The sequence below is a fragment of the Denticeps clupeoides genome, chromosome 2 (assembly GCF_900700375.1).
Source record: "Denticeps clupeoides chromosome 2, fDenClu1.1, whole genome shotgun sequence".
NCBI lineage: Eukaryota > Metazoa > Chordata > Actinopteri > Clupeiformes > Denticipitidae > Denticeps > Denticeps clupeoides.
Window position 1 is genome coordinate 27,983,378 of NC_041708.1, and position 24,921 is coordinate 28,008,298.

The 24,921-nt window shown below is 42.2% G+C and overlaps 1 protein-coding gene across 21 annotated transcripts in view; it reads left to right on the forward strand.

The window, feature by feature from the left end:
* The window catches only part of LOC114769221 (receptor-type tyrosine-protein phosphatase mu-like), a 165,783-nt gene that overhangs the window by 125,684 nt on the left and 15,178 nt on the right, over positions 1 to 24,921 (forward strand). For 4 of the 21 annotated variants that reach the window (XM_028962049.1, XM_028962093.1, XM_028962128.1 and 1 more), the window contains 9 exons: positions 11,131 to 11,291; positions 13,017 to 13,091; positions 13,437 to 13,463; positions 14,420 to 14,431; positions 15,254 to 15,444; positions 16,903 to 16,911; positions 19,908 to 19,995; positions 21,179 to 21,255; positions 23,643 to 23,679. In XM_028962049.1, coding sequence (XP_028817882.1) covers positions 11,131 to 11,291; positions 13,017 to 13,091; positions 13,437 to 13,463; positions 14,420 to 14,431; positions 15,254 to 15,444; positions 16,903 to 16,911; positions 19,908 to 19,995; positions 21,179 to 21,255; positions 23,643 to 23,679 — 677 coding nt within the window. The remainder of the gene's footprint in view (positions 1 to 11,130; positions 11,292 to 13,016; positions 13,092 to 13,436; positions 13,464 to 14,419; positions 14,432 to 15,253; positions 15,445 to 16,902; positions 16,912 to 19,907; positions 19,996 to 21,178; positions 21,256 to 23,642; positions 23,680 to 24,921) is intronic. The other 17 variants (XM_028962058.1, XM_028962102.1, XM_028962136.1 and 14 more) reach the window with 10 other exon arrangements.

Below are 24,921 nucleotides of genomic sequence, written 5' to 3' on the forward strand. Positions count from 1 at the left end.
GAAAGTGAAGTAGTTTTGATGAATGAGTTGCCTCATTTTAACCTCATGACTGTTTTGTTCACTAGTGTCATCAAAAGCCGCTGATAAGAAGGTGTTCAGCATAAACCTTCAGGACATTTTAAAATGACGTAACATAACGTATGTTATTGTTAGTAGTAGTAGTAGCCTAGTAGCCTAGTGGGTAACACACTCGCCTATGAACCAGAAGACCCAGGTTCAAATCCCACTTACTACCATTGTGTCCCTGAGCAAGACACTTAACCCTCCAGGGGGGGGACTGTCCCTGTAACTACTGATTGTAAGTCGCTCTGGATAAATGTTATTCTTCTATAATGTATAATGTAAAAAATGCCCCATGTGCTTTCAAACATTTGACTGGTATTGTATATGCAAAAAAAGGCCCCGTCCTATTACAAATTGCCCCAGCATACCTTTTTTTCTCTGGCGACTGCTGTGTTTGCGTAGCCTGTGACAGCCTGTGTGTCGTACAATGATCAACACGCGCCTGGCCATCGCCGAGGTCAGCTAGAGGTTTTTTTTCCAGCCCGGCGTTTGTAGAGACGGGTGAGGGAACGGATGAAAGAGAAGGGAGTTGCAGAGATCCCTTTAACCGGGAATAAAGGCAGCAGTACTAGCATGGTTGACCCTGCGTTTTTTTAAACGGCACCCTGCGAGATTACAGGAGCGGAATGCTTTAATTCCTTCCTGCTCCGGGTCACCTCGGAGTAGATTAATTTTGTTGTGACAGAAAAGCTTTTTTTTTTATATTGTGGACATGTTGGATACTTGTCTGACTCTAACCATGTATCTAGGGTCACAGGGTTGCAGGGGGAGCAACAAATAATTGCCACTTTTGCCAGGAACATGAAGACTTCAATTCAGCAACTGCTTTCTATTAGTCGTGTTTATTGTAGTGCATCCGGTTCAAGACCTTCCATTTGTCATTTTATTTCATGGCAGTTATGTGTTCCCTATGTTCAATAGGAACGTTAGTGGTCCTTTACTTTTATTTGAGAACTTTTTTTTAAATTGCCCAAAAAAGCCATTTTGTTCCATTAAAAACCTCCTATGGTCGTGTAGTGAGATCTGAACGGAACCTGCTACATTGCATACTGCATGGGTTGTGCGGTGTGTTCATTCATTTTACTTATTTCATAGATAGGTTCATCTACAGAAAGTCTATGTCTCTAATAACATTCAAAAATGCAGCTACCCAGCAAAGCAACATATTCACACACCAACATCTGAATAGTATTTTCATGAACATATCCTGATAATTATGTGAATTAAGAAAAATTCCAAAAACTTCAGTAATAATAATGTTAAAGCAAATGTGTGTGTTTATGTGTGCTATGTGACAGCAATAATATGGGGGATTATGATAATCAGATTAACATTATTCATTAATGCCAACCTCAGCAGTGACTGTCGTCACCCTACACTTAAGAATTTATACCCAGTGTTTTGGAGGGTGCGGATATTAACCTCAAACAGAATCTAATGTAACCTTCCTCTCAGCTGGCTTCTGCTCCGCATTGCTCTCACATACTGATGTTTACGTAGCGAATTGGAGCCCGACTGTTTGTGAAACGTGGCTCCCGGTCAATGCCCCGGAGGGATGACAATCCATTGTGAGCTTTGTTACGTCAACAGAGTCCACCGCATTGCTGTCAGGCACACTGTCATGAATATCTGTATGGAAACGCATGTGTCCACGTATGTGCTGCTGTGCGCTGATGAATTTTAAACGACTTAATAAAGGGGTTGAAATTGGTCAGTGTCATGCCTGCGGCAGTTTTACGTATCCCAAATCAATGGGGGGTATTGGCTGCATTCAGGTGGAATTTGCATGATGTGACACATGATGTGTTGACACGATTTGCTGGAAAATAGCAGTTGCATCTCATTAGCACTGCATCTGTTTAAATAAGTTGTAAATAAGTTGTCAACACTTAATATCTTTTTCCCCTGTGTGATACATGAATTATGGAGGGGGATTTAAAATTATTCTGCAGACTGTGTCATCTTAATACTCTAAAAAAACAAAATAATTAATCTTGCAATTAAATTGTCTTCATCTTTATTAGGCCAAAACGTTCAAAAGCAAAATTACTATTCAAACACCCTTAGTACATTAATAATTATTTCTATTATGTTATTAGACATGGAGACAGTTCCGTTGCCGTTATCTTTATTTTCAGATAGGCTAATCAATACAATAATAACCTCTTCATATATTCCAGTATTTGAGTGTCTGTACTCAGTTCCTCTCTTACAAGAAGACAAAGCAGGAAATAAATAGTCCAGCATGAAACAAAAAGCATGTCTGACAGCAACGCTCTTTCTGGGGAGAGAAGTGGGACCACGTCCCTTTCACAGAAACAGGAGTCAGTCAGAAGGAAAATCAGGAGGTGACCTCTGCGTCACAGCGGAACGATGTTGATGCCACGCTGACAGCTCGTCTCATTTCAATGCACTTCCAGGGAGATCAGCCGCACATACTAATGGATGTTTTTTTTTTTTTTTGACTATAGTCTTTCTCACCAGAACCATATATATATATATTTATATACACACACACACACACACACAAACACATATGTGTCTTAAATTCATGTTTTTGAGGGCACTATTCCCAAATCGGCACTTATCACAGCAGTATGCACTAAGCGTGGGTCTTGCTCACTAATGTAAGGTCAAATTAATCCTCAGGATTTTTCATAAATAAATTAATAAAACAGAAACTCAATCTTTAAGGATGTTTGTGCATGTGATGTTTTGATGGGTGTTGGTTTCAACCACCCAGAATGAGGCAGTAGATGAGCTGTCACTCATCAGGCTCCACACTTTTTAAATTCTGTTAAAAAAATTGTTTATTAACCATCACGTTCTTCTTATAAATAGTTACCTAGTTTCTCTTCCTCCCAATACAGATAACTACCAAGAGGTTATTATAATGATGATGATTAATTGATTAGGGTAAATAACTGAATAAACAGTAACTGAAATAAAGGCAGTTCTTTTTTTTTCGCTCTTCTCATAACTTTAGACAAAATTCTGTCTTGTCGGAGGGTTTCTTGTGTCCACCCTAGACCAGACATGCGTGCAAGGCGTGTCAAACATCCAGATTTATAACCATCATACAGATTTGTAAATGTTTGAAAAAATGGTTTTATACTTTGAAGTGAGTGGCTTGCTGAAGGTTACTTCTGCCACTATTCTCTCCAGAGGTTCAAGCCATCATGAGTTCCAGCAACGGCCTGACTAGAGCTTTTATTTATGTGTTTGTGCAAAAACGGTAGAAACTTCTCTTCAAAAAGCTTGTTTGTCGCTCCCCCGCCCCATCTCCAAGTGTCCTTCTTGGCTATGACCTGTTTCTTCTACAGGATTTCAGGTTAAACCATTCCAAATGGACGTATTAAACAGAAAACAACATTTATAAATGGAAAGAAAGAAAATACTTACAGTTGCAGAGGGGGTGAATAAAAATGGAATTGAAAGTCTGAGAGAGCTTCTATGGGGACTGCGGACCAACTGGCTGGCATTAGATATGCATGGGCTGTAGATGTGTTTTTCCATGCAGTGGGTGAAGTCACAGCGGGATGCGACCGAGCTCTTGTGTACTTTCAGTTGTCCTTCCTCTTTCTGCTCTGCTTACACCAGGGAGGAAAGTGCGGGTCGTTGCATAAACAAGGCCAGCTCACGTAGTTCAGAGTCTGCTGGTCCCCGCATGTGAAGTACGACTGCAAGGTCTTTCATTTTTACCAAATTTCATCCGTATTTTCATGTTTAAACTAAAGGCCTTAACACACAAAGGCATGACATCAGAGCGGCTATAATGTCCCTAAAGTCAGAAGTTATGCAATCATTTAAATTGATATTTATGTCATTTATCAGACAGCCTTATCCAGAGCAACTTACAGTCAGTAGTTACAGTCCCCCTAGAGACACTCAGGGTTAGATGTCTTGCTCAGGGACACAATGGTAGTAAGTAGGGTTTGAACCTGTGACTTTGTGGTCTTCTGGTTCATTGGCAAGTGTGTTGCCCACTAGGCTACTATCAATTTTCAGATATTAATCAATACTAAAACTGGTACCAATATTTAAATTCCAGTTTTGCCTTCGCCAGTTCATGAAAACATCGGCAGACTACAACAACTACAACAACAGGCTACAGCCCCTCCGCAGGAAGGGTTGTAGTAGCCTAGTGGGTAACACACTCGCCTATGGGGTTCAAATCCTGAACCGCCAAGGTGCCACTGAGCAAAGCACCATCATGGCTGCCCACTGCTCACCAATGGTGATGGTTAAAAGCAGAGGACACATTTTGTTGTGCACCGTGTGCTGTGCTGCAGTGTTTCACAATGACAATCACTTTCACTTCATGTAGTATACACATTACAAAAGTACCTGTATTTGCTTTTTCTCCCCCTGTAGTATCGGAAATAGTATCGAGTACCATCCTTAATGTCGGTATTGAGTTTGAAATTTTAGTATTGTGGACAAGCCTACTACCAATAAATAGGCAGTATGTTACGATCATACTGCAAGCCTAATCTCAAATATTTTGTTAGGCCAATCACTTTGTTCAAATAATCGCATGTTTCTGAACTGACCATCTACACCAGTTTTGCCCTAAAAAGCAGAGATCAAGTTACAGAGTGGTTTTCAGGTAGCTCTGTTTTCTAGTATGCACCAGGGCCTTGTCAAAAATTTGGATGTACCTACTCTGTAGTGGTTATGGAGACTAAGATGGAGGCCATTTTGAACAATCCAATGCAATAAACATATTTTGGTATTTTTGAAGCAGGAGAATGTGAACCAATTAACCAACGTGAACCAATCTGTTTTTTCAGTGCCACCTCTTTTTGCCTTTATAAATGGTTTGTACTCAATTTTCATCATCAAAAGCTGCTTCATGAGTTGCTCATTGACATAAGAAAATAATAAGTGTTCATCATTAACCTTCAGGACTGTTGGAAATAATCCCTGTAGTCTAACTTGGTCGAGAGTAGCCAAGAGTGTGAAATGCTGCCCTCACTGTAAAAAAAACCCTCCTCTGGTGAGACTAAAATGTTGAACTTTTTGCCTTGTTTCAATATATTATTTTTTATAACATAACATCCCATGTGCTATTTCATCGTTATTTCACGGTCAATAACATAATACTATTATGACAAGTATGATAGTTATACCATCGACTAATACCATCAGTAACACTTCAGTGATGCACAATAGCAACAACATATGAATTAGGCAAGAAGTTGTGTTATCTTGTAGAGATAAATAAATAGATAAACATGTATCATTTATCATTAACGTTGACATAAAAAAAATATTTTTTTTGCATTACAAAAATCTGACCTGTATCAGTTTTATGAAAGCATTCATGAAAATATTGGAGCTGTCACATTACTGTCCATTCAGTATTTCTCCTAGAGCTTCCCATACAGATGTTGGTTGACATTGTGACGTTGTAAGATTCAGATTTGTGCAGAGGGGGGGAAAATTGACCCCCAGTGAGCTGGGTTCACCAAGCGCTATATGACCACCAACCCAGCAGGAGTCCATACTGCAGGGCTACAAGGCCTGTTGCCTCGCTGCCAAAATCGTTTCCCAAGCACACCGAGAATCTCTCATCTGAAGTGATGCTTTCCGCTCTCAGCTGGTGTCACTCTCGCAAAAAGCCCTTCAGCCGCACGCCGCACGCTGACTTCCTGTGTCAGGATTGATGACGGCTACTCTTTCACGAAACCGCGGCAATCTGTTGTTTGTCGCTCTCCCCCCAGCAGTAACTTGCTGAGAAAAGCCAGTCTTTCACTTTTATTTTGTGTCCAGGAAAAATCTCCAGCACAGTGGCATCAAGGTGCCTGTTGAGATGCAGGTGGACCGGAACCAGTCACGTAGTAATGGAAAAAAAAGAAAAGAAAAGAAAAAAATGAAAGTATAAAAGTCTGTTTTTCAGTCCATTCAAAGTATGCATATCCAGTGAACCCATGTCTACATATTGAGCAGCCGCCCTTTAACCCTGGAACATTATTTCCCCTTTGAGTGTAAATTTGAGTGTAATTCATCAGTTAAGTGTTTTAATCGTCACCAGCCTGCTATACAGCATTGATGCTGGTATCATGTGCTGTGGCCCCACCATCAGCCCCTATGACATTTTTTGCATGATTGGAAAGCCTCTGAAGAGCACTTTCACATTTATTTTCCATTTTTTTTCCATCTCGCTGTCCTGGGTTGCACTGCGCGACAGATTGACTCCTGACATTTGCAAGGAAATAGGCAACTTGCGCTTTTGTCAAATCCCTGCAGTTGTTTGGGAAAAGGTTTCAATCGGCCCTGCACCCAGGTGAATACTTGAAACAGAGACAGTTTGAGCTTCACAAATGAAAGGCGAGATTGAAGCTCTACCTGGCTGCACGGTCCCAGCTCAGTGCTCAGTGGATCTTAAACAAAAAAGAAAAGATATTTAACATACATGAATAACCCTATTCTGTTAAATGTAATTTCCTTTTAAACATAGTTGGCCTTTTGAGCATATCAATAATAGGGTATTCAAACTTGCAAAGACGTTATCTTGATTATCGCTTATGTAGCTTTTTAATGACTTCAGTAAATTACAGCAATATGTTAAATATAAACTGTTGCCTATGCCTACACATCTCATGTTTTTATTAATTCAGTAGCTCACACTTCAGATGGTGTAATATTAAACAGACAGTCTGTCCAGTTCTCAGATGACTGTCTCAGTTGTCCGCCACGACCCTTGACATTTGTTATCATATTTATATTATTGCATTTCTTTTTGCATTAGATGACTGATGCACATAATGCAGTGACCACAGGATAAAACTGAGTCTGGGTAAGGACAGGGAATCTTAATTGTCTCTAAAGGACATAAACTAATACGATTTTCAATAGTACTCAGGCTGCAGAATTGCCGCATCACAGGGACTCTGTTTCTCATTTTGTTGCATTTTGTTGAGTAATAGCTGGTGTAGTGGGCTGAGCTGCGTCCTCCATTACAGCTCAGCAGTGCTGCTTTGTCCTGCTCCCGGGGGTCCCGGCAGTTTTTCTTAAGCAGTTCCTTGTGAAAACTTAAGCTCTCACCCCACAGCCCTTCCCCCTCCCCTTGTGGCTGATTACGTTGTCGGGTGACAAGGTGCATTAAATGTCATTCCCATCGCAAACAAATTTGGAGAAACTGTTAAACTATTAGCGTCCTGTCAGGTCTCCCGCTCAAAGATATGTCAGAAGGCAGCAGGGCGCACGCTGCCATATGGAGCGAAATTGAATAAACGAGATTGATTTGGAGGCGCCGGCTGTGAGGAGCTTCATTAGCTCACGGCCGTCCATTAACGCCGATTGCGCTTAGCCGCGTTCCAGGGTCGCACGCTGCTTTCTAACCACGGGCTGATGTGCAGACAGCAGGGAGGTGCAGTTCTACCCCACTGAGATCACCCGCCAGGCCCTCAGATTTGCACTAAAGACCCGAATCCAAGCTCGGGCTCTTATGTCTGAGGGTGGGGCCACAGCGGTCAGAATGCCTCACATTGTATTTCAGTGGCCTATTGTACATAAGACTAACGTTTTCTTGACCCTGCATTTTTGCCTTATTGCTTTATTTGAGATTTGTCTCTGGTTTAAAAGGCCTTCATACATGAATTCTTTAAATGAGCCCAACTCCACAAGCGCCTCTGTCATTACCACAGCCACTGTAATTTTCCCTGAGCTTTCCGCAGACACTTTAATTTGTTTTTAAGTGCCGCAGAAGAACAACTGCTCAGTGACAAATCTCTGCTGATGCGTGCATCGGAAACAAGCGCAGATTTGCATGATGAAAGGGGCCTATAAATTTTAAGCCTGCATTTGTAGAACGACACGTCTAGATTTAGGCCCAGGCTGTTAAATAGGGATATTGCCTCTTTGAAGTGTTATTACCTTGGAAATCCCCTTCTAGTAAATCAGACTTGATTAATTGGAAATATAAATGTGCATGCGCGCCAGTTAGACAAGTGGAAGCTCGTAGACGGGGACACTTTTTGCTTAGGCATACAGATAAGGCTGCTTTGGATGAGATTTAATATTGTGGCGCTTGTTTATGTGAGACTGATTTCACTAATAAATCAGGCCTATCTGCACACTATGCTGTTTTTCATGAGTTTAGATTTATTAACTGAGTGCTATTATATGCAATGATAAACAGACTTATTTAGATGGATATTTCCAGTTTGGACAAAAAAGGGTATTATATCTTAATAAAGGGATGTGCATTGGATTTAAAGTGACCAATCTCCACACAATGTGTGTGTGTATAAATATATAAATTCTGTATTCTGTAAATTCTTAACCAGAGACATTTCTCCAGGTTGGTAGTTTTGAAAAGACGCTGGTGATGAAATCTTCCAAGATGGAGAGAAATGCTGTGCAGTGCTGTGATCACCTCAGAAGCTCGATAACTAGGAGAGCATTGTGTTTAGTTAAGCCCTCACAAAACCAAGGACTCAATATATTTGGTATATCTTTGCACAATTTTGGATTAATTCAATTCTCCCTCCATTTCATTTCCATTGTTTTTGAGCAGGTAGCTCCACCTAATGGTACTTTATTATATGGCACAAAACACCTAAAAGTTTATGCAACATAGATAAAGAAATGTTTACCTTCTATTCTGATAAATATGATGCATTTTTATAATAATTATTTTGCCGCTTTTAGGTCGTCATATCAAGCCTATCAGATCATGAAGCATATACTGCAGCAAATGAATAGAAGGCATATAGGTCTTATTTCAGTATCTGTGTTTTATGCAGCAATGAGAATAGTTCACATTAAGCCTCAGAATAAACACTTTGAGAGGATGAGCCTGCACGAGACGAGAAACAGAAATTGCTTAAACGTTCTTCGGAAATCTCTTGCCACCGACCTGGTGCTGATTGAGATCTTTTCTCTTCTTCCTTTTTTAAAAGGTAAAAAGCTTGAGTCTCTCTGACCTTCAGCAGATAAAGGGATAACTGGAAAAAAAAATCACTGAAGTTCTCATTTATTTATGTTTAATGCCCACGCTGCAGGGCCTGCTTTGCCAGACATTGCTTGCCGGTTTTAGATCACTTAAAGCCGGAGGGGTGGCCATCAGTGTCGTGGGTGGAAAGAGAGGGTCCATTAGAGAGGAGCCATGTCCCTCTTCCCAGAACCCTTGGGGTGCCGCCGCTCATTGGGGCATCTAGGTGTCCGCGTGATGCACCACCGCCAGCCTTTGGAACAGAACACGGGAGAGTATTGATGTTTTGGAGGGAATTCAGATCGCTCGGCCACCTGCTGTTTCCATTTGGCCGCTCAGCTTTAATGTCCTGTTTGTGCGACACCTGCTCTCTGTAAAGTGGCTTTTCAGTAGGCAAGGCTTCTGTGTCTTGGTTTGCTTGTTTATTTGTCTGGGGTTTTTTGCAGGAGAATCGTTGGGAGTTCTGGGTCGAAGACCCATCTTCTGGCCGGAATGAGCTGGTTGGCTCTTTGAATGTCCTGGCATGGGCATTGAATGGGCAAAGCTGGTTCCAAAGCAATATGCTAGTTGCGGATTACTGTTGTAGCTTTGGTGTTATACTAATGGAAATTTGTCCCAACACGCTTGTTTAAGCCTTTATAAACCTTTTGAATCAGTATCATGTTCATGATATGTTAACCACAGTTAAAGACAGGAACTACACTATAGAGCAGGAGTTTTAATATTATTATTAGATCTGATTAAAATTAGAAATGCTTAAACACTTAAATGACTGATTTTGAAATGGAGGAACATATACTGTAATACACTGTGTGTCCTGAGGGGTGGTATGAACCAGAAGACCATAATGTCACAGGTTCAAACCCCACTTTCTACCACTGTGTCCCTGAGCAAGCACTCTCCAGGGGGACTGTCCCTGTCACTACTGGTTGAGCGTTACCCTAAACGCACACCTAATAATGCTCATTTAATGACAAATAGTTAGCTAACTACCTAATATAATGCTAACATAGTAATAATTCTAAAATTTGCTGAAAGCTGTTGCGTTGTACATGGAAGGGCGGTTATGGAAGGGCGACTGAATGGGTGTCTGGCTCCTAGAGATAATAAGCGAATAAAAAAAGAGGTGCAGGTGAGAAGTGTGCAATTCCATGTGAGACTACATCATCCCTGAGAGAAGCAACAGTCTCTAATTAGATCATGTGGTGAGAGAAAGACACTGTGTCTCAGTGTATTGTTCCTTAGTCAGTGCAAGACACACCAACGTCCCTGGGTATCCCTGCGAGCACCAAGTTGCTGCAGGCAAAGTTTTCCTAGATGATTTGTATATATATGTTTTTTGGTTCATCAGCATATTCCCACTCAGTGTGTGAAGGATACAGTCAGTCTCCGTGTGACAGCCTTCCCTGTGACATCAGGTCTCCAGAGGACACATTAGTGCCAGAATCGGAAGCACCATGCAGTTGTTTAAAGGCGTCCTTGTCTCCAGAAATCTCCCTCACCCCTACTCGTGGCTCGCTTAAGAACCCCGGTCGGGCCTGGTGTGAAGTGTGCCCGTCCGCCTGAATAAGGGCATGCAGGGATATGTGGATGCTGGCTAAAAATAAGCCCTGACAATAACGTTGAATCAGCTGTCTTTACATACGGTGCGCTTCGTCAGTTCGTCACTTTGAGTATGACAGCTCCGCTTTAGTGCTGGGTTGGGATGTACCGAAGTCAAGGACTGGTCAAAAACACTCCATGAATCAGCACCACAGACAGCACACTTTTATTATTCCCTGCCTACATGTTTTTCAATGCATTCGTTTTTTTTGTGTCATTGTAAATGTAAAACAAAGGTCAAATTATTCATTTGAACAGCTAATGTGTCAAAATGTACAAATAATGCTGACATATTCAAATTGCATACTCCACTCTTGCATACTTCAAAAATAATCTTTTTTTTTTTCCACAGCTATGTGGTGTAAAAAAAAAGGTTACTAATGAGCATAAATGGTGTGCATGGAATTTGAATGCTGTTCATTTTTATTCATTTATTAATGAATTTATAAATGAAGCCGAAAGGTCTTGTTTTGGGGTCTACATGGCATTAGGTGTTTAACAGGTCATTTCTGTTTCTTGTGTTGGAATGAAAGGAAACTGGCGAAGAAGCGCAAAGAGACACTGAGCAGCACCCGGCAGGAGATGACAGTGATGGTGAACTCCATGGACAAGAGCTACACGGAGCAGGGCACCAACTGCGACGAGGCCATCTCATTCATGGACACCCACAACCTGAACGGCAGGAGTGAGTGTCGCGCCCAGTTTTGGAGACTGTGTCTACTAACAGCACCTGCATCAGAACTGCTGTTAACCTCAACATACAGGCCAAACGTTTGGGCCCACATCCTAATGCTATTAAAAAAAAAAAAACATTAATATACCTGATCCTTTATATTTTTCATTTAGAAAATTTGGCTTGATAAGACTTGTCAGGGTGTCTATCAGTTCCCATTTTAAGATCCATTTACTACAAGAACAGGACCAGATCTCATTACTTGGTTTTCCTCGTGGTACTTTCGCTGAGCTGCACTTTTGCACCATGCATTAGATTTAATATATGCAGATACAGGGAACTGACTCCTTAAAAAGAAAAGAAATAGACTGCTCTGTCAATGGCAGCCCATGAAAAAATCTGCCCCCTACAGCGTACCATATTGGCCTGAAGACTTTCTAGTTTCTTTGTCTGAAAAGTGCTGTCGTTGAGACAAAAATACAGTATATACTGAACTACAGTATTTTCTATCAAGAGTTTTAATCTGTCTTGAGACATCATCTTATGTTCGTGGCCAGTATCCACCGGCTCTGTCCCCTATGGTCACTGACCAAGGGCACAGGATGTCTCCCACAAGACGACTCCCTGCAGCATAATAAGTTAAGTTCTTTTGGCTGTGTAAAATTTGGGCAGGATGCTCTCGAGATCACCAGAGACCTGCATCTTTGCCTTTTTTCATGCCTGCGTGGTTTTCTGTATCGCAGCAAGAGCAGCACGATTGTCTATGCTTTTACTTGACAGAGCTTAATATTGCAGAAGAAGCCGCGTTTTCCAGTTGACAGGGCAGACGGGTTGGTGGGGCGAAGTGGCCCGGGAACGAGGGAAGGGGTGGATAAATAAATGATCGCGCTCTGGTAAAGGGACGGACCGCTTCGGACGACAGAGCGATTCATCCGTGACCTTATCCTGCTGTCTGTCACGGTAGCCCTGACTGACAGCCAGGTCACAGCAGGTTTTGAATCGCGGTAGCTGCCAGGCGCCACACCCCTCCATCACCGTGTGAGTTGTGCTGGTGCATTTTGCTGGCTGCAAAAATTGTTATTGTGCCACGCGACTGGACAGAAACATAAGGGTGCATTAATGTGTATCTTTTAATTTTTTTAACCGAATAACAGAAACCCGTTTTCTTTGTCTTTGACCCTAACCGGACCCAACAATGTTAGAATTATTGGGGTGAAGCAAACAAGCCGGTCATGTCCTATTAAACCAACAAAGCTGGGTGCCACAAATGTATAATAAGATAAAGGTGGACATATTCAGAGTACATTTTGAGGATGTGTGGCCTTTTGGCACATAAACAGCATACAATAGGGAAGTATGGGACACTTATCAATAGGACATTGAAAACATTTCAATTAATGCAGACACATGTCAAATGATCTTTTAATTATGACATTGGTCCAAAATGACTCATAAGATGTCATTCTCATACTCACAAACCCTTCAGTTATACGTGTGTCTTCTGAATAAAGGCGTCCTTCAAAATAGTAGGACAGAAATGATTCGCCACAGTCACTTTATATTGACTTTCCCTGACGTTTCCCTATAAGTGGACAGCTGGACCCAAACCAGGAGAAGCACTGCTCAGTTGTTCAAATTTCCTATAATTTGTCCCCCATCTTAAAAGAAAACTCCTCGTTTTGACACATTTCCTCTCGCCACTGACTGTTTGCTTGCTTTGTTTTTTCTTGCTCAAAGCTGTTTCCTCACCGTCGTCATTCACCCTGAAGACTAACACACTCAGCACGTCCGTGCCCAACTCCTACTACCCAGGTAACGGCTTCAGCACTCCTCCACACCTCCCATTCACTGACTAACCAATCTGAATAAACCTGCTTAATTGCCAGCTTCCTGCCTCTGAACTGTGTTCTAACACACACACATTAAAAAGATCAAGCTTGTTGACTCCTAGTCTCTAGAACATACACTGTGTAAAATTACCACAATATGCTAAATAAGTGGTGGTGATTCCGTGCTTTGGGAACTGCCATCTTCTTCAGTGCTGTGAAACAGTCTTTCTGTGTGACGCCCAAGGCCTGTGTGCATGTACTTACTGCCATCTTCTCTCTTCTTTGTAAAACCTCCAATTCTGCAATTCTGGTTTTGGGGTATTGGCAGATCCATTTGTGCCAACTGCTATTTTAGGTGAGAATTTCCTCTTTTGTGTGTGTGTGTGTGTGTGTGTTTGTACAATGCCTACTTCTGTCAGCATTTTTATTCTGTGTGTAGCTACCACAGTTAAGTGAGACTCTAGAGGGAAGAGAGAGAGATAGACAGGCAGACAGAGAGGGAGACAGAGAGAGAGAGATCTGGTTTGTTACCAATGATGGCTTCCTCACATCCATACCTGCCTGCTTTTTTCTTCTCTGTAAAGTCGAGGGTTTCTCCTGAGCTGAGGTTGGCTTCACCCCATCCCATCCGCATTCCGTGTCGTGCGTGTGACGTCACGTATGTCTATGACCTCTCATATGCATGGACAGACAATGTGGACTGGATGAGGGGGGTGATGGTGTGGCGCAGCACTAAAAAATACCCAACAAACTGTGAACTTAAACAGCAGCCCATGGTGATTGGGGCCATGCACCAGTGGTAGCAATGTGCAAAAAGGCCCTGAGGCTAAAATACAAAAGTAATACATATTGTAGGTGACACACCCATTGTGTGTTATGGTAGTGGACCAAAATTGTATTTTTTATTTTTAAAAGTGTCCCATCCACATTTTAGATACTTTGTCAGGGACATCAATATTTATCTGTAATAAGTCTGTGATTAAAAAAAAAAACATTCTGTAAATGACTCCTGTTATTGGCTGTTAATGATTTGATGACAATGTGGTTTCCATTCGTCTGAATTGTGGTGCCAGTAGATGTGATTGCTGGTTCTCAAACCTTAACATGCCTGTAACATACAAAAAAGAAAAAAGTGCAGGTAGTCCTACTGATGTACAGTTTCTAATGAAAGACGAGCTTAAATCAATCAATAAATAAATAAGAACAATTGTGCAGGTGCTCATGCTAAACTATCTTGTTGCTTATACCCTGTTTCCTTTCTCTTCTCCTTTTTTTCTTTGCATTTAACCTCTTATGTATCCTCTTAAAAAGTGCCAATTAATGGTAAGTTCCCAATCAGCCATGTGTTTTGGGAGGGGTTGGGTGGGGTGTTGGGTGGTGCGGGAGGAGGTGTTTGTGCGTCATGCTAAAGGGTTGCCTGTCATGAGGGGAAGGGGGACAGGCTCCTCCCCCCCTCCAAACTGTGTTGCCTCGCATGGCCTTGTGTAGCATCTCACGCCCCTCCCCTGTCCACCTGTGAAGCCATTAGCTAGCATGGCACGCCCCGATCACCCATGGGAGCCCTCTTCATGCGTTTCTGGACCAATGTGCCATCCTTTCTGCCACCCTCATGGTTTTATTTTATTTATTGATTGGTTTTTAAAACTGGTGTCACCTGACCCTATCACGTCCACTCACAAGCTGCTCCACCAGAAGTGGGCATCATGGCAATGATGCCCTGCCTCCATTTACCGTGCATCATTTGTTTCACTTCATTCTGCCATAGCTTTTGTTTTTTTTTCTAGATAGCAAGTTTCCATTGAGAACTTTAGCCACCAGGTAGCTTACCAGAGCAGGAGTCTTACTGCAGTAGCATTATGCTGTAACCTGAAGTCACGCAGCTGTATCTTGCTCGCATTACTGTTCTGACATTATCTCTCCTCTGTGACATGAAATGTTTATGAAGGAGTAGTTCTGACAGCGGTAACTGTGAGAGTAATTAATGCTCATTTCCCCATGTTATTTTTCTCATGTGTTAACTCTACTGTGGCCCTGTGCTCATCCATGTCCTCTGTGGGTTGGTGGGTCAGACATTCTGGGAGACGTTCTGCTCCTTGGCCTGACTGTGTCCTCTGGTCTTCTGCCCACTCTTTTGTATTTCTCCAGACGAGAACCACACCATGACCAGCGACACCAGCAGCCTGGTCCAGTCCCACAGCCACTCGTACAAGAAGAGGGAGGCGGACGTGCCCTACCAGACAGGCCAGCTTCACCCTGCCATCCGCGTGGCGGACCTGCTGCAGCACATCACTCAGATGAAGTGCGCCGAGGGCTACGGCTTCAAAGAGGAATACGAGGTCAGTGAGGAAACGAGTGTTGGACACGAGTTCCCCTTGTCTGTCTCGTCCTACCCGTCCACTGTCTCACAGCCCTGCGCCCTTCTCTCGTAAATGCTCTTACACGCCACTTTATTAGGTTCAATTTAAAGGTGTTAATGCCACTGCACATCTGTTGCTATTACGTTATGACCAAAGCAGCATTGCTGTGCAAGATTCTCAGTACAAAAAAGGGCTAGATGAAGACAAACTGTGCATAGCAACAGCTGGACTGTAGTATCTGCCCTGTTTCTCATAAAGTGGCCAATGAGAGTTTAGGTCTTTTCTCACGTACCTGTCACACCTTGTGTCTCACGTTATAATTCATTATCATATTTTTTTTATTTAAGTCCATTTAAATAACATGATTATTTTTTGCCGACGTCTGCATGGAGTTTGCACATACATGCCATTTTCCCAATAATCAAAATTCCATGAGCAGTTAATTGTGCTAAAAGCACGGTTCCTGTGTCCCTGCGCTTGGTACATGTCCTCACTAAATTATCCTTGCTTTGTGTCGGTGCTCCCGCGGATTGCTGACGGCACGCCACACGGCGTGGATCTTAATGCCACTAAGAAGGGTGTCTTTTCACAACCTACCTACCTACCTAAACCGGCCTGGTGTGAAAATTAGACTCTGCATTTGAAAGCAATTTAAAACACACACTTGCGCATGCACACATTCACAAACACACACATACCCACACTCGGACAGAGCTGGGAATGGGAGGTTTTTTAATGGAAGAGACCATTCTGAGACGTCAGATCCACTAAGCGTTTGGATGTCAACACACTCCTCCTCTCGTTAAGCAGACTTCTGTGCCCCACTCCTGTCACTTTTTTCATCAGATTGCATGTAAGTGTGTGTGTGTGTGTGTGTGTGTGTGTGTGTGTGTATGCTTCCTATTATCCATCCAGTTCTTTTTCCTTGTAATGCCTTCAGATATTTCTTGGTCATTTATTTTCATATAATAAAAGAGAAAAATAACTAAGTTGTGTACTCATTTTACCCACTACTTCAGCGTTCAACAATGCGGGAGTTGAATCAATTATTCAGCCCAAGTACCTTTTGCATGTAAGCCTGGGCTTGTGGTTCGAGGCTGCCCTGAGGCCTCAATTCATTATGGATAAAGATTTTAAGGGCTTTAGGTATCTGCAGTCCAACAATAATACCTGTTAAAATAACTGATTCATACCCACCCATTCCCTTTTGATGCTTGCTCATAATGTTTTTTTTTCTTTCATATATATTCTTTTCTTTTCCCTATTTTGAATGCCGTAACATTACAGACAGGAAGTCGTTGCAGTGTGTCTTCCGTTGGTGTCTTTGCTAACTTGTCTTAGGTCAATGATCTTAAAATGATGACGCGGACCAACTTTTAACTTATTTTTCCCCTGATTCCATGCTTCTTGTTATACCATACATTAACTATGGAAAAGATAAATGAGGTAAGCTGACATTTTTGGTTCAATTGTAAGATGTTGTAGATGCTTGTTGTCGTTTTCGCACAGTAAAGGTTGATAGAAGCCTAGCTGATGTAGAGGTGTATGCACACTGACCATCATTGAATGTATTTTTTATGTCCAGTTTCACATGGACCTGTCACTCTCAGTAGATGTTAGAAAGGAAACAATGAGCAGTGAGCGGTTTAGATGTCCCCCTTTCACATGCAAATATATGACTTCAGACATCAGAGAGCAAGGCAGCTAGGGACGCTGATGGAACCAACAGGCAAAGTGCACCGGGTCCCTGACTAATTGAAGTATTTGTTCACAAACCCCACATGTGTGCCAGCCACAGACAACAGCAAAATGAAACAGCCTGAGTTTATGCCTCGCCTCTGACTGTGCTTTAGAACATCTGCCTTTGAAAAGAATACAAAAGCAGGAAAAAAAAGTATAAAATAACTGGAGTTTGATTGTGATGGCGACAACGCAGGTGCTTGTCTCGGTTTAGTGGAGCTGTGATGGATGGCTGGGTTTAGGGAAGCTCGCCTATCTCTCATCATGTGTCCCATTCATTTCATCAGCAGTCCCATGACGTATGTGTCTGAATGGCCCTGGCCCCTCTGCCACCTGCATAACATTCAGCCTTCGTCACCAGCATGGTGAAGCATGCTGGGAAAAAACAAAACATAGTTTGTCTTTTGTAGTGCAATGCAGTCAATTCACATTGTCTCTAACTTGAAAAACGCTTGTTTTTCTTTCGTTTAGGCTTATATGGTGCAGGTAATGGGTACTGTATATTAATATATGGAACAGTTATTGACATTTCTGCTGTGTTTATTTCTTTTTGTGGGTAGATTTGTACAGAAAATTATTTAAATCCCTTGAACAAAAATGATAATGTGCAGCATTACATTTCAATGTATTACTGCTCCACAATAACAGATCGACTCACTGTTTAATTGGGGATTGTCAGATGATGCGCATAAAAAAAAAGCCCCAACTCAGGGTTTCCATTTTTTTTTATATATTGTATTGTCAAACTGTAGCGTTCATCAGTGTAGCTCAACCAATCAGGTGCAACATTGCTGACTGAGTCAGTAAGGGCCAACCAATAGCTGCAGAGGGCCTAAAGGGACAGTTGTTGCCTGGAGCTGCCTTTCAGCCATTTTGCTTTTCAGTCTGTTCCGAACTCCTGGAAGACCTGCTGTAGTTCTTAATAATTCATAGCGCTAAATTATATTTAATGCGATTATGTTTTCATCAGCCGTTTCCTGTTAATTATATTCTCTGGCATTTTTTTCTCTGCCACGTCAAACAGTAATATATATTCAGTGTATTTGGCTGAAAGCACAATTCAGTTCAGCATGGATTCATGCAGAATTAAAGCTGTCATCTGCATTTGTTTTGCCAAATTTTTACCATTTCGTTGGTGCCATATTCAGATTTTTGCAAATTCCCTGAACAACATGACATTCGTTTTCAGCCTTTCAAGACACATGTTGCAAATTGTCTGATTGTGCTCTTATTATTCCGGAGTCCATTGGACTGTCGCATCTCATTAAGTGCTAGAAATGTGCCAAATGCATAAAGGTGCTCATCACATCACTCCACGGCAACGCCCCCTCCAAACCCTGCCTCATTAGTGCTCTGTCACTAGCGGCATGGAGGGACAGCTGTCTTGAAAGACACAACAAGCTAGTTCCAAATTTTTTAAATTCTAAGTTGAGCCTGAGACGAAGGGTGGCAGGGAGGTAACCAAATAAATAAATAAAGATGGTGCTAGAAGAAGGGGTCGTATGTATTAAACTGTGTTTAATGTCTTGCCGGTTCTGATGTGTTAGAAGGAAAGGCAATCTGCGTTAAATGCACATGCCCTTCAAAGTGTCCCTTGTAGTGACAGTTTACAAGGCCTCAGTCGACATTGTTTGGCTGCATCTGGCGTGGACTATGAAAAGGTCATGTGATAAGGGCCCGTCCTTTAATCCTGTCACAAGGTGTGCATGGCGACTGAGGATACGTCGCATTTGCATAGTGCAGACTCAACCTCGCGGGTGTTCAGATTGGGGGTTGGACGTTCTTGCTTGGTCTCCCAACCAGGGGCGACATTTATCCCCCACATGTGAGCACATCTGAAGGCAACTATGTACCAAAACTCCAAGTGGCAGACCGAGCGATTCTTCCCAAAAAAAAAAGGCCTCCCTCTCTGTCGGTGTTGGAGGGATGTCAGCGCCGTCAGCATTAACCACTCCAGCACCTATCAGGACGTTTTGTTCACCAAATGAATCCTGTGTTATCATTGCTTTCGGGCAAACAGGAAGCCCAGCTTTCCTGAAAGAAGAGTTCCGCTGTTGTGAGCAATCATGGCCAATCACGTCAATTGTCTGTAGACAGCGAGATATCAGAAAAGTGTGGCCCAACTGCATGCAATAATGCATCATTACCATCTATTTATACCCGTTGCCAAATTTTGTAGAGAGGGAAGGAGGCAGCTGGCAAGAGGCTTCAGCTGCCACCAGCAGACAAGTTGTGCACAAGTGGCCCCCTCCAGGTCCTCTCTGACACCATCGGTGCTGAAGTTTATTTTCATAATTAGCCTTAATTGTGTGCCCTCCAAGATCAGAATGGCTGCCTTCCACACGCACACAATTAATATTTCATGCACTCAATTCCGGCAGTGGTATTTGCCACTTTCCCCCCTATTTTTCCCTATCTCTTTTTTTTAAGTGGGTGGAGCTTTTTTGAAAAAAGAGACAGAAAAGGGGTGAGGGGTGGAGCTCGTCATGGGCCTCTGATCCTCTAATGGCGCCTTCAATTGGATGTTGAACCCTGGACTCCATATTCCTACACTTTGATGTGTAATCATAATCATGTGAATTTAGTGACTCTACTGCTGCTTCTTCCATTTCTGAAGGATGTTTGCAAGAGTTGGTCATCATTTGTTCTGCTATTTTTTTCAGTTGTTTTCTTTAAACCATGTATCTCTTCTGTTTTCACAGAGCTTCTTTGAAGGGCAATCGGCACCCTGGGATTCAGCCAAAAAGGACGAGAACCGAATGAAGAACCGCTATGGGAATATAATTGCATGTATGTACAGACAATGGTCATGGCTGCTTAGCTTATCTCTGCTGATGCTGCATGCAGCATGTTGGCTTGTTGGCACCGTGGGCTGCTCGTTATAAGTGTTGCATATGTAATTACACTTCTGATTAGAATCCCCTTTGCAGAATAAGCCTGGAAGGCCAGGCCATCACTCAAACCCTCACTGCTGTGTGAATGTGCATGAAAGCATTTCCTGATTGTCAATGGTGGTTATGAAAATGAGCTCTGATTCTGTGAAATGGTGTCAGTCCAGGGTCTGGCATGTAGCCACGCAGACCACAGCCCATCTCCCATTTCCCTTAATGCCTAGGGCAACCCATGTCACTGCCAAACTTGTCCCCAGAAGGACATTTCAGCTGAGCCTACTTCCTTCCTTGGCTGAAGGAACGCACAGCCAATCACTGGTCGTTATTCGTGTGGCACCCCTTGAGACATGATCAGCATGTGTGTGGATGTAGCTAGGATTTTTCCACAGGGTCTGAGTAATAATATTTGTAGTGTGTGAATCTTTCAGAACATGTTAACATACCCTGCATGAAATCAAAAAGAAAATGAAAGAAAAAACAAGATCTGATCATACTGAACTGAACCAGCCAAAGGTCTCACTTTGAAATTAACTGTTGGCAAACAATTATATTTATTTCCCCCTCAAATAGATCTGCAAATGTGAGCCTAGGGTTGATGTGTAATGCAATACATGTAAAAGTGATTCAGATTCACTGTATTCAGAATACAGAATACAGCATACAGAATGAAGTATTTTGATTGTATTAATAGAAATATTATAAACAATAAATGTAGAATGCTTCTGATGCAATATAAACCATCGAAATTGGCATCCAGGCTATCTGCATTGTATATTCTATAAATTCAATGGAATAATATTGCTTATTTTAAACATTCCTGACATGATTTTACTTCATATGCATTTACTCTGTCACAATGAAACTACACACACTTTGTAATAGACTGGAGTTTCCTAGAAAGTTTTTTTTTTTTTTTAAGAGAAAAATTTAAAAATCACAGAAATTAAAATGGATTCAAATACACTCACAGTAGTCAAACTCCTCTGACACTGCAATAGTGTGTTTTTTACTGATCTGAATGTTGTTTTTATGCTTCATAGCTTGTTGACACAGACCTTCTTTTTCCTTCCTTTTTTTAACAGATGATCATTCCCGTGTCAGACTCCAGCCCCTGGAGGGGGAGCAAAGTTCAGACTACATTAATGCAAATTACGTTGATGTAAGTACAAACACTGCCCTATTGCTTGGACATAAAGGTCAACACATAGGACCATGTATGTGTCTCTTTAAGTGTTTGTATTTGCCTGATGGGGTCACTTAGTGAGTGCTCCTAAATTTCACACCTTTCCCAAAGGGCAAAAATACACGACTGACCCCGCCCCTTCCACAACGTGAATAGATAACAGTTTGTAGGGCATAAACCCATAGACAAACACTGTTTCAGTAAACACAGTCTGTTCGTCCCCCTGTCACTGTATGTTTGACAATAATGTCTGGCAAGTAAAATTGTCGTCTGCCTCAGCAAATAACGCTTCCCTGACTCAATTCTCCTGCTCTATGAGCCAATTATTGTAAAACCCGCTTGTAACTCATGCAGAAATTCAGTGGCCTCAAACATCATAATGATCAATGCTCATAATAGGGTTGTGGTTCGTGTGGACCACTCAGAACTTACTGAGTCACAGATACGGGTGTTTCCCATCTCCCCGGTGACCCAACACCTACCTCGAATCAGCGCACTGATGTTTACCCTCTTAGCTGAGGCTGTTGACAGAGTAAATGTTATTTTCATCTCCTGTCAACCATCTGGTGCCGCAGCACGTGCCTCAACTTGCCTGGTGCATATTTATCAAGGGCTGTCGACTGCCGGCTTCCTCCATCAGTGTCCCACAGCATCACTAGTCATTAGAGACTGTAAACGTAGTCTGGGTCTACAAAGGACATGAACACATCAGCTCGGACACCTACACAACTTCTTTTCCTTGAGGACGTACTCAATTATTTACACTTGTAGCTTTTTGTGTTGGGAGATATGGACTTTTAACGTTTCAGCAGGGTTTTTTTGTGTATTAGGAAATTTGGTCTTAATGTCTACATGATACATTGTATAAATACAGACGGTTCAATGTTACAAGCTCATTAATTTGTTATTTTTTATTACGCTAATCACATTTGTGGCCAATATACAAAATTACATCAGGCCTTTTTGCCTCAGAGGAACTATTTCACATTTACTAGAATTATTGGTGGAAGCAGTTTTACGCTCCTAGTAAAGGGTAGGGTCTAAACTTGGTACTTCCAGTCATTGTTGGTCGCTGTTGGCCACCTTGCGTCACTTCACAGTACCTACAGGCAGTGCGATTGCTCTCAGAAAAACAAACCTTGGGGGGAAATTAGTTCTCAGGGGAGCTCCACAAGTAGCTGTTTCCCAAAATTGCATTCCTAGAACTGCTATTCACTCTTCAAGTCTTGAAATAACATTGTGAGTTTTGGCACATTGAGGCCATTGTTTTAGTACTGTTTATTCACCCCTTCACCCATTACTCTCCATTGTCATACATGTGTTATTCAAGTGTGGTCCTCAGTGTTATGGGACCGAAGCTTGACCCTTTAAAGGAATGGAGCAAGGAACTGCCAGGAGCAAATTATGAATAAAGGAATGTATTCCAAAAATCATGGCTGGGATTTCCCCCCAGGAGTAAACGATGAGGCCAAAGGATTGTCTTTTCTGGCATTTTGAACATGAACCAAGATTCCATTGATTCTTTTTTCTAGTTAGAAGAAATAGAAGAAATATCCCAACGATATCTGAATATCCAAAGATCCCACCACTTTTGCCAGGATAACGTGCTTAACCTATTAGTCTGTGTGACCTTTGAAGCAGTATGCGTCAGGGCCAGTGTTGTTGGTATTTCACCCCAGGTCCAGGTTCAGTTACTCCGTTGGCTAGAAATAAGAAGTACTTGCTTTTATTTGGCTGTGTCTTATACTGCTGGCAGGTTAGCCTATTGAAACGTTAATGGTCAGCACTACATGGGAACAGGATTCCTTCCAAGTACATTCTTCATTTATTCCAACTTGAAACTTTAATTACAGTGGAATGAAATTAAATATTGTAGCGATAAGGGCCTCGGATGAGATCAGAAACTCAATGGAACTGAAGTGCGTTTGGGAATCTGTCTTCCTTCTTAGCGCTTCGTGCGCACGCAGCCCTCGCTAGGATACAAGATGCTTAACAAATGAAATTTGACGGGATTAGCATAATCCCTAAGAGATTGAGCTATTCTGTAAAATAAATACCACAGTCTGCATTGATGGAATTATACGGCAGCGAGCGTGTGCAAGGTGTGTGTGTGTGTGTGTGTGTGTGTGTGTGTGTGTATGTATGTGTGTGCGATTAAGAATTGCCCTCAAATGGTGGCCCTCACCCCATAAGGGATAAACTCAAATTGAGTTTCTCTTTGTGCTCAGGTCTCTGTTATTGGCTCAGTTGAAACGCAGGAAGCCTCTGTCTATGAAATTAGTTTAGTGTTTTCATAAACTGTGTCATTTTACATGTTTGCCATTAACGTTATGTAATGTTTTTTTTTTGTTTTTTTTTTACAGGGCTACCACAGGCCAAACCATTACATTGCCACACAGGGTAAGAACACAGACACTTCTCATGATGTTGTTTGTCATTGACAATTATAGGTATATGTGAGACATAATTCAGTTCAAAAACAGCAATTGCTCTGGTTCTATGGAACCCTGTATTGACATGGCCATTCATTCACTGATTGTGATACTGGTAACTATGACCATTGAACATCAAGCACCTTTGGATTAACGCCAAGGCTGTCAATCGATTTAGAAATGTATCTAGAAAATAGACAGTTGAAAGGGAGATGATCTAGTTAATACAGTAGCCTGCGCACCTTGACAGTAAATTTGAAAAATAAAATGTAGTGCGTTGTACCAAAAGATGTACCAAAAGTTGTGCTTCTAGGTGTTGAATGCAGTGTGTCAGAATTCTGCTGCATTTCAGACTCCCACTTAGCGCCATTGTGCTGAAGTGGCGTCTTCAAATAATTAATTAGGCTTATGTCTAGGTGTCCAGGGGTTTGCGTGCGTGCATGTGTGTATATGTGATAAATAAATAGATTTTACCAGAGCACACTGCCACAATCTAGTTTCTCTGTTAATCTTCTCAAACGTCTCCGGTGTGAGGAGAAGCACTCTCTCCCTCCTGGCTCCTGGAGGCTGGCTCTGATTGGTAGTTAATTGTCTTGAAATTCGTATAGACCCGCTTTCAGTGCGCCAAGTTCCGACACGCAGAGGTGATTCTGCTTTGGCAGAGTGAGAATGGGCCCTGATGCAATCAGCCCCATTATAGACCTGTGAGCTAGTTTAGTGTCGGGGGGGGGGCACGTAATTACCTGCGTACTGGAGCGTCGCCTGTCCTCTCCTCAGAGACGCCTCACTATCTAAACATCATCTCGCTCCTTGTCTCCTGTTCTTTGATGGCACTTAAACACAGTTAACACACCGCTTCACCTGTGCAAAGTCCTGCTTTGTAGATAATGACCCCACATCACACACTGAACTGAGTGTACCGAGTTCCGTGTCGTCCGACAGAGCCCTTTTTCCCAAGGAAAAGACGTGAGCTAATAAGTTCGAACGTGTCTGAGATGAAAGGAAGGTTGCTCGAGGCTTAAGGGGTGCCTGCTGCGGACTGTTCGTGACACACCTGATGCACCAGCCACCAACGATTTACATGGAATTATACCCATTCGTCAGTAGCACAGTAGCGAACGTTCAGTCGGTCCGACAACTTGCACGCAATGAAAAAAATGGCAAAAAAAAATCTATTGTAAAAAGTTCTTCTTGACAGTTTCAGAGCAGG